The following is a 13469-nucleotide window of genomic DNA, read 5'->3' on the forward strand; positions in this document are numbered from 1 at the left end:
GTCTTCTACCCACACTTTCTCAAGTGCTCCAGTCCCATGCATATAACTACCCACCTCACATTTCCATGAAGGAAAACACTGTGCTCATGCCCAACATGACAAGGTGGAGCTCCCCTGATCCACTCCTCACCTCACCCTCCCCAGCTCTGGACAAGGTAGCACTATACACCTGAACTGCTGTGAAAACCCCAGTGTCACCTCAGTATCCTCCCTTTTCCTCATCCAATAACTTACAATTGAGTCTTGTTAGTTCCTCTTCAAAAACATAGCCAGACTCTTCCTGCCTCTTCCATCTCTACTGCCCACCTCTCTAACCTAAGGTCAGAGCCTGTTTCCCCCAGGCTAAGCATCTCTCTCACTGTTCTCTCTGCCTCCTCTCTTGCCACCTTATAACGCATGTCATAGAGCAGCCAGAGAATCATTGTGCAAGCCTGACCCAGTTGATGCCACTCTCCTGCTGAACACTCTTCCAAGGCTTCTCATAGCACGTTGGCTCCTCCTTACCTGTCACTTCTCCTCTCATGTTCTTTCTGTTCTCCCACGATCCTGGAGACTTGTTCTGGCTCAGAGTCAGGATGGTAATCCCTCTTACTGCCATGCCGACTCCTTTGTTCATCAAATAGCTGAAACCTTTCCTTTGACTCTCAGCTCAAATATAACTTCCTCAAGAGGGTCATCCTTCACCTTCTTTTCTTGTTACTTGGGTTATCTCCTTCAGTATTTTTACAGTCAACATCCATCTCACTTCTTTATTACCCCTCTTTCCTCACTGGAAAACTTCCATTGTAAACTCCACAATGGCAGGAACACAGTTGTGAAATGAATAAATAAATAAGTCATAGTAGGATGGCCCTATCCCCTTCCCTACCCCTCTTGCTCATCTCATCCTCCTCATCTTAAATTGCTCTACTACAAGCATCACCATTCTGGGAAGGAAGGCTGGGTTCCCTTGGCAAAGACCCTCCTCTCTTCTGACAGGCTGTCTTCCTAAGGCATATCTGGCCTATCTCCTGTTTACTGTAAAATAGATGGTTCCTGGTCCTCTGAGGATAAAATTTAATCCTTCTGCATATCGTTTAAGTACTCTACCTGGTTTCAGCTCACTCTGCACCTCATATTCAATATCTCCTGATGTAACCACCTTTCACCTTCAATCTCTCTTGATTTTCCTAATGTCCTTGAAATAATAAGTTTTTTCTTAACACAGAAAATGTTATTTCCTATCCTGGGAAATTATTACTTTCTCTTGAAGGCTAGATTCAAATGCCACAATCTCCACGAAATCTTCAGAGCTCCAAAAGCAGGTTTCATTTTATTCTAATAAATTTTGCACATGACTTTATTATAGCACTGTAACACTTGATTTGTAATATTTATTTATTTATTTTGGTACATCTGTCTTCTGACTTGACTAAGCCTCCTAAGACACAAACTGAATTAGTTGAAGTAATGTCAGCTGCTATAACAAATAACCCTGACATCTCAGTAACAGAATACATAGAAGTTTATTCACTCACACATGTTCAGTGTTCAATAGGTATTCAGTACGGGTCTTTCCCATGAGGACTCAGTGGCTCCAGCTCTTTTCCTCTTGTGCTCCAAATATCCCAATATTTCCCCAGTCAAGGAAATAGAAAGTGGAGAAGGTCTACCATTTGTGGATAATGATGTCCTGGAAGTGGGAATGCCTCATTCCATTCACATTCTTTTGGTGAGCAATGGTCACACAGCCTCACCTGAACTCCAGGAACCTGGGACATGGAATTACTGTCCAGCTATGACCCTGCACAGAGCTCACAAGGATGAATCTGGTGGAGATCAAACCACCTCTGCCACAATCCCTCTCTCTTATGTCTCTGAACACTACAGTCTGTTGCAAGCAGTTTTGGGCTTTAAGTGATAAATAAAATTGAACATGATTGACATTTCTAAAGTAACTATTTCTGAAATTTTTGGTTTAAAAGTGGGAAGTGTGAAATTGGGCATAATACGTTCTCTGAGGCATTTTTTGAATTTCTGATGAAAGATGATTTATATTTTAAGTCCTATTTTGATGGTAAGTAACCTTTTGGGTGAGGCCCTTATTAAGTAGTTTAAATATACTTCCAAACTACTTTAATTTTATTGTTGTTAGGAGAATTTGATTTTAAAAGGTATTTTTAAGCTGCATTTTAGTTAAATAAGTATGACTATAAAAAAATAGAATGGTAATTTCATATCATTGTACACACATTTGTTTATCAACTTCTGGGAGCTGCTAAGGAACAAAAAAGAAAAGATATAGTCCTTATCTTTTAGGCATTAATGAACGAAATTAAACGTGGAAACATATACTTCAATAAATATGCTGAGTCCCATGCATAAGATAACCACAGAATTCTGCAGAAATAGGTAACGGTGAAGCTAACTCCAGTACACATTTAGAGTTGGTTTCAAAATATAAGTAGGAAAAACTCAGAACTTTTTTAGATGTAAAAATGGCATTGTGAACCAGCTTTTAGAGAGTTCTTACCTATCAGCAAAACATGTTAAAGTATTCATGAGTAAACATATGTGAGATTTACTTTTAAATATTTGTAAAAAAAAAAAAAAACTGAGTAAGGAATAAAAGAAAAAATATTGCCAGTGAAGGATAATTTTTGAAGGTGGGTGACAGGTGACTGTATGACTCTACTATTCATTCTCTCAACCTTTGTGTATATTTGAAAATGGTCCATAGTCACAGTTTAGAAAGAGAGAGACAGAAAAGTGGGATTTTGCTGGGTAACAAGAGGTTAAAAGTATTGCAGATAGGAGGACTTATATATTTCATAAGGTGCTAGGAGAAAGCCTTCATTATTTGGGAGAAATTAAGAGTTTAGCATGACTCAACATAGAACATATGTGGGTGATAGGAAAAGAGAAGAGGTTGGGACCATTTTGTGAAAGGATTTGTGAGCGAATTTTAGGGTTCAACCTAAGTAACATTTTAAAGCATAAAGGTCTGTAAAGAACAATTTGATTTCCTTGGTCATTTTGTGTGTGAAAAACTGAATGACAGAGAACAAACTGTTATTAAGGAAGCTGACCAGTAGAGATGAAATGTGAACTTAATTCAGTTCTTCTGACCCCAAGTTCAATAATTTTAATTCTCGATAATAATGAAAGAGGCAGAAGCATATGTATCGTATGCTTGGAAAGATTTTATTTACATCTCTTCTTTCCATGAAGTTAAGCTTTTTGAGTGCAATGCACATTCTCAAGTACACGCGGTCACTCCTTGCTCAAGGACAGCTCTTGGGAAGGTTTGTGGTTGACAGACAACTCAGGCTAGAACTTATCCTTCTCATCTCTGGAGTCTGGGAAGCCTCTGCACAGGAAAAATTTAGAAATGAGAACTATCTACAAGAAGAAGGAATGAAGATTATCTCAGATGTATTACTGGTAAGTTAGATTTATTTTTCCTCCACTCATCTGCTGTCATATATAACAAATTAGAATAAATTAAAAAAAAGAAAGAATGCTAAGAGAAACATAATGGGTTGGTATGTTATCAGTAGAAGAATTTAATTATTTAGAAATTAAAAATGCAAATGTTTTAATTTAACAATAAAACATTTTATAATGTCAAAACCAAACAACAATAGAAACAGCTTCTGGGCTGAGAATGTAGCTCACTGGTAGGGCACCAACAAACAACAACAGTGAAGCAGCTGTTCCTCTCTCCTAGATTTAACCTGCATTTGTAATTGCTTCTCACAATTGAAAGTAGAATCATTTTCTGAAGAATTGTGATTACAATTCTAGGTGGTAGATTGATATTTGGAAAATTTTTTTTAAAGGCGATGATTGCATTTTTTTAACCTTTATTTATTTATTTTTTTGTGGTACTGAGGATCAAATCCATTGCCTCGAAATGCTAGGCAAGCGCTCTACCGCTGAGCCACAATACCAGTCCAAATTTTTTATTTTGAATTTTAAGAGTTTTGTGGTACTTCTGTAATGTTCCCAATGTTTGATAATTTACATTTGGAATACTTGGAAAGATTTTGGACTTAGAAACATCATTCCTTGGGGTACCTTCAATTTTTTTGAGGAATGATATGAAGTAATGCAAACAATTATATGCATTAACTTAAAAAGTAGCCCTGCTGATCTATAACTGCTTTTAAAAATTCCACAGTTCATTTCACTTATTTCTGCCTCAGGAGCTTTGGAAAATTATAAAAGACAGTTTGTTTCATCTTATGAAATGGCCAGTGCTTTCAGGAAGGAGTGAGTTAGTGAATGGGGCTTTGGTCTCTCTTCTCCTACAATCTATCATCCCTGTCACCCAGGTCTCCTTGTTTATGTAATTGGTAACTGCTGGAATTACTTGGGAAATTATACAGTAAATAAATACTCTACTTGAATCTGCTAATAATTGTCATTACACATTAGCATGCTGTGTCACAGCTTTTTATCACTGTGACCAAAATACCTGGCAAGAACAACGTAAGGGAGGAAAAGTTTATTTGGGGCTTATGTTTCAGAGGTTTAGTCCCTGGCCATCTGACTCTATTGCTTTGGACCTGAGTGAGGCAGAACATCATGCGGAAGGGCATGGCAGAGGAAAGCTGCTCAGCTCATAGCAGCAGAGAAGCAGAAAGAGAGTCAGGAACAAAATATACTCTGAGGTCATATCCCCAGTGGCCCATTTCCTCCAGCCTCATCCCACCTGCCTACAGTTTCCACCCAGTAGTTCATTCAAATTATTAATCCAGTTGATGTATTAATCAACTGATATGATTACAGCTCTCATAATCCAATCTTCACTGGATTATTGCTATGTCGTATAACACATGAGCTCTTTGGGGAACACTTGTAGATCCAAACCACAACACATATTTAAAAATGGGTAATAAGTCCTAGGGCCCTATGGTTAGGTTAACTATCAAGTCTCCAGGTTTTAAAAATGATCATGTATAGCTGGGTGCAGTGGCACATGCCTGTAATCCCAGTAACTCGGGAGGCTGAGACAGTAAGATTGCAAGTTCAAACCTAACCTCAGCAACTTAGTGAAGCCCTAAGCAACTCAGTGAGACACTCTCTCTAATAAAATATGAAAAAGATCTGGGATATGATTCAGTGGTTAAGCACCCCTGGATTCAATCCCTGGTACCAAAAAAAAAAAAAAATGAGCATGGTATTAAAACATTTTTGATGGGCTAGGATCCTCTAAGAGCACAGAAATCATTTAAAGAATGAATAAAATTCACAAAAAGATTTGCTTAAACAAAAGAAATCAGTTTGTCTTTTATTATTTGCCATTTTAATTCTTGAGCAAATATTTGCTCAGGCAAATGAACCCAATCTACCTTTAGACAGGTTATCCTGGAATGACTTTTCACCTCTCCCTGGTCTGCATTCAGGTCAGTTTGCTTATTTGCATGCAAGTGTGTGACTCTCTGTGTTTCAGGGCTGTCTTTCCTTGAGCCATCAGAATCATCTCATTGTGAATGCTGGGCAGATGGAGTTCCAGACCCTTCTTCATCACAACCTTCGGCGCTCCATCCAGAACCTGGGCTCTGTCCAGGTGTACTTACCTGGTGACCTGACAGGGCACAGTTCTGCTCAAGAGGGAATGCAGAGCCTGTGCTACATAAGCCAGCTCATGTTCTTCAAGAAAAGCCCTTATCCAGAAGCAGGAGCACCTGGGAAGGTACAGGACAGAGGCAAACTGCCATTGTTAATGGTCATTGTAAATTTTCAGTGATGGCTTCCATAGTAAAGAGACTCGATGAGCACATTTGCACCTGTTTAGTTCCTAAAGCGGATACCTAGAACATGTTGTTGACTCTACTCCTCTTGGAAGAACAGTTTCTTGAGAAAAAATCTTAGCAAAACTTGGTGTTCCTGATAGCTGGGTAATTGGACCCATTCAGAATTCCCTGTGAGGTTTTAAATCTATTGTCAGAGAATACGAGATTCCAGTAGGTTAGAACATGTAGTACAGTGATTATGAGTTGGACAGGGTTGCTTGTTCCTAAAATCAAATGCACATTTCCACTAGAATGAAATCTGAGGAGGGGCTGCCCAGGGTCTATCAGAACTTTCTTTTCTTTTTCTCTCACCTGAGAGGCACGTCTGGCCTAAACCCAATTAAGATAGGGAAGTCAGGAGGATTGTTCCAGCCACCTGGAAATTTTGTGAATATTCACATCAACTTCTGCATTTAGAAACCCAGTGAGTTCTCCTGAAAGAGAGATAATGTTCACTGTGTTCTCTCTGTTCTCAGCCTCCTGACCCTGCTCCAATACTTGGCTCATTTGAGCATCCAGTGAAATCTAATGAATGAATGTACTAATTATGATGTGTGTCTTATTTTCATTAAAAAATCCTTTTTTTAAAGCATTTGTTTCTTTTTTTAGGGAACTGTAAATAGCTAATCAGCATGTGAAAATAATTCATACTAGCAAGAAATAAAGAAATAGCAATTAAAATGATGTTTTAACTTACAAAAATGCAATTATCTAAAAATACTACTTGTGGAAATGTCATGGGAGAACTAAGATGTTGGTTGGTATAAGCTTTGTGAAAGTGCTAGGCACCAGGAGTTTCAAAATACCCAGACCCTGTTAACAGTTGTAGAAATTCACACCAAGGAAATAAGGAAAGATTTCAAAGCAAGATGGGGTTTTTTTTGTTTGTTTGTTTATTCAAAACATTATTTATGATGACCCAAAAAGACAGGTACCTAACTGTTCACTGGTCATTTAAGTGAATTGTAATTTATAAATAACTAATTAAAATTATGTCCATAAGGGAATTTTATGAACTTTAGATTTCATGCAAAAAATATGGAAGACTGAATTTCTTTTTTCTGCCCAGTGCATACTCCATGCATGGAAAAGGTTTGAAATGCATCACCCCCAAAGTTACCTTCTCTGAGCAATGGGCAATCTGTTCTTCACTCTTTTAAATCCCTCTGTGCCTTTCTGATTATCTCTAGTAAGCAGATATGTCTTTTTTGTATGAACACTTCAAAAATTAAAAATACTTTAAAACAAATAATTTTAATAAGGGTAACATAAATGAAGCATTAAGCTCATCCCCAATCCTGCCATTCTAACTGGTAAAACTAGTTTGGGTTTCTATATGATTCTCTAATATCTGGCACATAATTTTGCAGTACTGTGATGGTACCATCACTATACCTTGGTTTCCTTCTTTTCTTGTTTGAGTCAACTCTGGGCTTTGTTTTCTGAGATGGTCTTTGCTTCCTAAGGTTGGCGAAGTCGTGGGGCTCACCCTCTACAGCTGCTCCAGCAGGAGACCCATCCACAGAGGACGGCTAAACACACCTGTAACTGTGGAGTTTGGGGAGGAAGACAGTTCAGTAAGGAGAGCCTTGCCCCATGCCTGCTTCAGTTAGACTGTGCAGGCTAGTTTTTCATGCACTCACTTTTCCACGTACAACTTTCATTTAATTTGTTTTCTTCTCAATGACAGGATAATAAGAGAAATAAAACAAAGTTTATATTGCTTCGGGAAAAGGTGAATTTCCATCAGTTCACTGGGATATCCCAAAAACCCCAGGAGTCTCTACAGATACGAATCGAGTTTTCTAAGCCCATTACCAGAGCGTTTCCTGTCATGCTGCTAGTAAGGTGTGTTGAGGGTGACTGCAACAGTGACCATGAGATCATGGCAAGACACACTGACCTTAAGAATGTTTTGTGAATTTGCAGGGAAATGGATGGCACTAGAGCAGATTATGCTTAGTGAAGCTAGCCAATCCCTAAAAAACAAATACCAAATGTTTTCTTTGATATAATGAGAGCAACTAAGAACAGAGCAGGGAGGAAGAGCAGGAAGAAAAGATTAACATTAAACAGAGACATGAGGTGGGAGGGAAAGGGAGAGAAAAGGGAAATTGCATGGTAATGGAGGGAGACCCTCATTGTTATACAAAATTACATATAAGAGGTTGTGAGGGGAATGGGAAAATAAACAAGGAGAGAAATGAATTACAGTAGATGGGGTAGAGAGAGAAGATGGGAGGGGAGGGGAGGGGGGATAGATGAGGATAGGAAAGGTAGCAGAATACAACAGTTACTAATAGGGCATTATGTAAAAATGTGGATGTGTAACCGATGTGATTCTGCAATCTGTATTTGGGGTAAAATTGGGAGTTCATAACCAACTTGAATCTAATGCATGAAATATGATATGTCAAGAGCTTTGTAATGTTTTGAACAACCAATAAAAAAAATCAGAAAGATAAAAAAAAAACACATTAAATTAGATTAAAAAACACATTTATGAGGATCTTGTTACATCCTAGGTTCTTGGATAAATGCTCACATTTCAAGTAAAATGGACATTTTCACTTTTAAGATATTCTTTTTAATCAAGTGAGAAAATCAACAAAATGTCAGTAATCATTTTAGAATCTCTAAATGTATGTATTTATGCATTTATATAACTTTTGCTGTTATATATTATATTTAGTCATATTGCTTATTAATGCAAAAAGAAAATTAAAAAAAAAAAAGAATGTTTTGTGAAAGTGAATTAAAATGTTTTCAAAGCAATGAAGAGGCTCATTGTCTAAAGAAATTATTTTACTATTTAGACAATAAGCTTCCACATTTTATTTTCCAGGTTACCTTCCTGCCTACTAATTGGTGTGAGAGGAGATATGGGCCAGAATTCTACGTTCAACTCTTTGTTGTTTTCCTTCCTTCCTTCTTCTTTCCTTCTCTTCCTTTCTTTCTTTTTCCTGCTCCTCTTCTTCCTCCTCTTCCTTCTCCCCTCCTCCTCCTCCTCCTCCTCCTCCTTCTTCCTTTCTCTCAATAAGGAGAAAATGTCCTCATATATATATATATATATATAGATATATCTAAGGAGACTTCATAGATTATCTTTCTTAGTAATATTTAGTCTGTGAAATTGGATGGACATTTTAATCACTAAATTGCATAAGAAGGATAAATAAATGAACATTAAAACATTCTTTGGAATCTTACTTTGAAATTGCTAATGGAAGCCTTGAGTTTGTGGGGTGATGCTATTCCACTGTACCTGTTGATTGAGAGAGTAGCTTGACTGAACCAAAGGGGACTCTCAAGCAAGGGCTGTCTCTTAGGCAGACACTGCCTGCTAGCCCTGGCACAGTGCCATCCTGCCCACTGACTTAACCCTCATTCTGCCAAATGAGCTAAGCCATCAAATGTCTGAAATTGTCTATTTCCTCAAAGAGTTCAAGTTTTAACTTCTTCAACACACAGAAGAAGTAAATTTTCAGTTCCTAGAAAATTCTTAGTCTGACCACTTTGTGCTTATTATCCTTTATCTGCCAGTTTCCAGCTCTGCCAACAGGTGCAGTGGAGCATTAAGACAGCTGTGTATGTGCTGCAGAGCCCTCCTAACATGGAGCCAGCACTGTATGTTTTATTCCTATATACTGTGCTGGTTATTCTTGTTTTTCTCTTTTACTGAAGTTTTTTGGTTTTGTGTTCTATTTTTTTTTAATGAAATGAAGGATGAAAGTGTCATCCATTTATTAAAAGGCCAACTGGTGCCATGGGATTAGCACATCAGATCGTTTTAGTCCATGCTACTTCTTGTGGCAAGAAGGTTGTTTTTCACAAATTATGTGACTAAAGAGTTGAAAGAGGAAAAAAAAAACTAGACTTCACTACTTCATTTCTATTTTCTAGATTCTCCAAGAAACCTACTCCCTCTGATTTTCTTGTGAAACGAATCTACTACTGGGATGAGCAAATTGTCCAAATTTACATACCTGCTGTTCCACAGAAAGGTCAGTGGACAAGATGCTTTTTAATTTTCAATTCTCTTCAGGTGGTGAGAACACAGGCTACAACCTGAGTTTGCAGAGCATTGTTTTTCTTTCTCATAACATAAACATCCTCATGACACAACCATCCAAGTCATCTCTTTGCCTGCTAATAAATAAACCATGTACCATAACCAAGTACAGTCCTTGACACTGGGGGACACATGCATTGTTCACAGGACCCTGCCCACCTTTCCACTTCTCCCTGCCTCAAGCTATGACTCCTCCTTCTTCTCAGGGTCCTGGGTTTGTTTCACTGGTAGCTGTCTGCAGTTCCTTCCATTTTCTTTCCTTGGACTCCCCTCCATGGAGCTGCTTTGACCCTAGCAGTTCATTATCCTCCTTTGCCCAAATGCCTTGACTTTGCTTTCTAGTCTGCTGCCCCTTGCGTCCCAGCTAGACATCAGGGACCATGACTTCAGAGGTGAGGCTTCTCCGTATGTCACATAAAAGCAGAGAGCAGGCCCTCTCTGATGATCCTTGCAGAATATTGATCTTGGGGCTCACCCCTTCACAGCAATCTGACTCGTTGCTCAGAATCCTGAGCTCCAGTGTCTTCCCCTGAAGATCAAGAAACTGGAGCTCTATGTGCTTAAGTGGACCACACAGGACTAATAGACACATACTCTAGACCCATGTCCAGCATGCCATGTGGACCTTGAAGGAGAAGTTGGCTTCTGACTCTCAGGTGAATGGGTGAATCCTTTCATCTCTAAATTTTTCCATACTGAGATATAGTTAATTTCCTCTGAGACCCAGTCACTTCACTTCTCTTTTGAAATGAATTGTATTGCTAATCAGATTCAAATTAAATAAGCCAAACTCAGAAAGTCAAAGGTTGAAAGTTTTCTCTTAGATGGAGAAGCTAGAGAGAAGTCAGGAATTAAAAAGAGAGAGGTGGTCCCATGAAAATGGAAGGGAGAACAGTGGAAGAGAGGGAGGGGATCCAGGAGGAGGGAGAAGGGAAGAAGGATGGGAAAGGGAAGAAACTTCAGGATGAAATTTTTTAAATTGTGCAGTGTGCATGCATGAATATATCACAATGAATGCCACATTTATGCACCAATTTAAAAAATAAATAAATAGAAGGAAGACCAATAAAGTAGAGTAAGGAAAGCAGTGGAGGGGGAAAAAGAAGTACTGGAAATTGAAAGGAAGCAAATAATGACACACACATGTTTGAATATGTCAAAATGAACCCCACTGCTATTAACTATAAAGTATGAATAAAAACTTTTAAATTCTGAATTTTTAAACTTCATGGCAATTTTTAAAATTTTACATTTCACATTTCTTTTCTACAGTATTTTTTTTGTAAAAAAAATTTCAAACTGACAAAAAAGTTTTAAAAAGTAAAACAAACACCTATATTATTCCATCTGGATTTACCACCCAGCTCACATTTTGCTACACAGAATTTATCCTGGTGTATGACTGAATGTGCATGAATGTGTGGGGGTGTGCATGCTTGTGTGCTTTTGGGTGAGCTCTTAGGAGGAGAGAGAGGAGGAGGGGGAGGAGGAGGGAGAGGAGGAGGATCCAGGGGAAAGAAAATTTCAGACTCATGACATTCCACTTTGAAATACTTTGACAGACATCTCATTAAAAAAAGGGGCTCTCCTACTGAACTCAGTACCATTATAACCCCAAACAATCAACATTAACTTAATATCTACCCTGTAGCCCCTAGTTAAAATTTTGAAATTTTCCCCAATGTCTTTAAACCTTTATATTTCTTATTCAGAATTAAGTCAGACTTCATGAGTGCATTTCATTGCCATATTTTCATAGTCCCTTTAAAATCTAGAACACTTCCCCCATTTTTAAAAATAACAATGACTTTTTAAATTATTCCAGCTCAGTCATTTCTTTTGGTGTCTCACATTCTAAAATTGTATGATATTTTATGATTAAATTCAGTTTGTAGGTGTTTGGCACATACTCATCAGGTGATGCCCAGCATGGTGGTTAGCTTGAGGAGAGCCCCTCCAGTCTAACAGGCCACTTTTCCCTGCATAGTCGTGTAAGGTAAAGCTCCTGAGCCAGCTGAGTGTTCTCTTGCCTGCAGCCTCTCACCCCATGGTTTTAAGTTAGCACTGGTGATATACATTGGTCCACAGAATGATGACTTTCTAGCTCCACCATAAATCATGTGGCATTCTTCAGTAAAGGAGCACTTCTCTCTCCCTCACCCTTGCTCTTTTGTCTCTTGGTGCATAGAGTGTCTCAAAAATGTGTTCTGTTCATTTCCATCATTTTTCTTTCTGATGCTCAACTTGGTCAAAGAGAGTTCCTTCATAATACTTCTTGAATTTTTTTGACAGGGTAAACCTTCGAGTGCTTGCTTGCTTCCTGGGGTGCAGGATGCCCTGCCTTGTCATGCACTTGACCTGCCCTTCCTTGGAATCAGCTCTTTGTCGTGGGGACATTTAGAATTCCAGACCTGGGCACCAAATGTGCTCATTACTATCAGGGTGTCATTGATTTAATAACTGTGTGTGTGTGTGTGTGTGAGAGAGAGAGAGAGAGATGAGCTCATGCTAATGTCTTCAATTCAAATCCAACATCCTGGGTTCCTTCTTACTTTCTCCCATTGCACCTTTTTATCCCCATTTTCAAAGATATCTCTAGTATTGCCCAAAAAGCACAGTCAAAATTATTCATATTAATTATTTTCTCTGAGTTTTTTTTTTAATTTTTTATTGTGGGTTGTTCAAAACATTACAAATTTCTTGACATATCATATTCCACACTTTGATTCAAGTGGGTTATGAACTCCCACCTTCACCCCATACACAGATTGCAGAATCACATCAGTTACACATCCATTGATTTACAAATTGCCATACTAGTGTCTGTTGTGCTCCGCTGCCTTTCCCATCCTCCACCCTCCCCCCTCCCCACCTCTCCCCTCCCCTCCCCTCCTCTCTCTCTACCTCCTCCACTGTATAACCCTGAGGGTCTCCTTCCATTAGCATGCAATTTCCCTCCTCTCTCCCTTTCCCTCCCACCTCTCATCCCTGTTAAATGTTAATCTTCTTCTCCTGCTCTTCGTCCCTACTCTGATCTTAGTTACTCTCCTTATATCAAAGAAGACATTTGGCATTTGTTTTTTAGGGATTGGCTAGCTTCACTTAGCATAATCTGCTCTAATGCCATCCATTTCCCTGCAAATTCTATGATTTTGTCATTTTTTAATGCAGAGTAATACTCCATTGTGTATAAATGCCACATTTTTTTTATCCATTCGTCTATTGAAAGGCATCTAGGTTGGTTCCACAGTATTGCTATTGTGAACTGTGCTGCTATGAACATCGATGTAGCAGTGTCCCTGTAGCATGCTCTTTTTAGGTCTTTAGGGAATAGACCAAGAAGAGGAATAGCTGGGTCAAATGGTGGCTCCATTCCCGGCTTTCCAAGAAATCTCCATACTGCTTTCCAAATTGGCTGCACCAATCTGCAGTCCCACCAGCAATGTACAAGTGTACCCTTTTCCCCACATCCTCGCCAGCACTTGTTGTTTGACTTCCTAATGGCTGCCAATCTTACTGGAGTGAGATGGTATCTTAGGGTGGTTTTGATTTGCATTTCTCTGACAGCTAGAGATGTTGAGCATTTTTTCATGTACTTGTTGATTGACTGTATGTCC

The 13469-nt window shown here is 38.7% G+C and overlaps 1 protein-coding gene across 1 annotated transcript in view; it reads left to right on the top strand.

Moving 5' to 3' along the window:
- The window catches only part of LOC124097225 (checkpoint protein HUS1), a 177108-nt gene that overhangs the window by 96558 nt on the left and 67081 nt on the right, over window positions 1-13469 (top strand). The window contains exons 34-38 of the mRNA XM_058582002.1: window positions 3211-3423; window positions 5438-5680; window positions 7247-7357; window positions 7471-7628; window positions 9684-9784. Of these exons, the coding sequence (XP_058437985.1) occupies window positions 3211-3423; window positions 5438-5680; window positions 7247-7357; window positions 7471-7628; window positions 9684-9784 (826 nt within the window). The remainder of the gene's footprint in view (window positions 1-3210; window positions 3424-5437; window positions 5681-7246; window positions 7358-7470; window positions 7629-9683; window positions 9785-13469) is intronic.

The sequence above is a fragment of the Marmota monax genome, unplaced genomic scaffold (assembly GCF_021218885.2).
Source record: "Marmota monax isolate L192 unplaced genomic scaffold, Marmota_monax_Labrador192_F-V1.1 WCK01_AAM20220418_F8-fsc00342, whole genome shotgun sequence".
NCBI lineage: Eukaryota > Metazoa > Chordata > Mammalia > Rodentia > Sciuridae > Marmota > Marmota monax.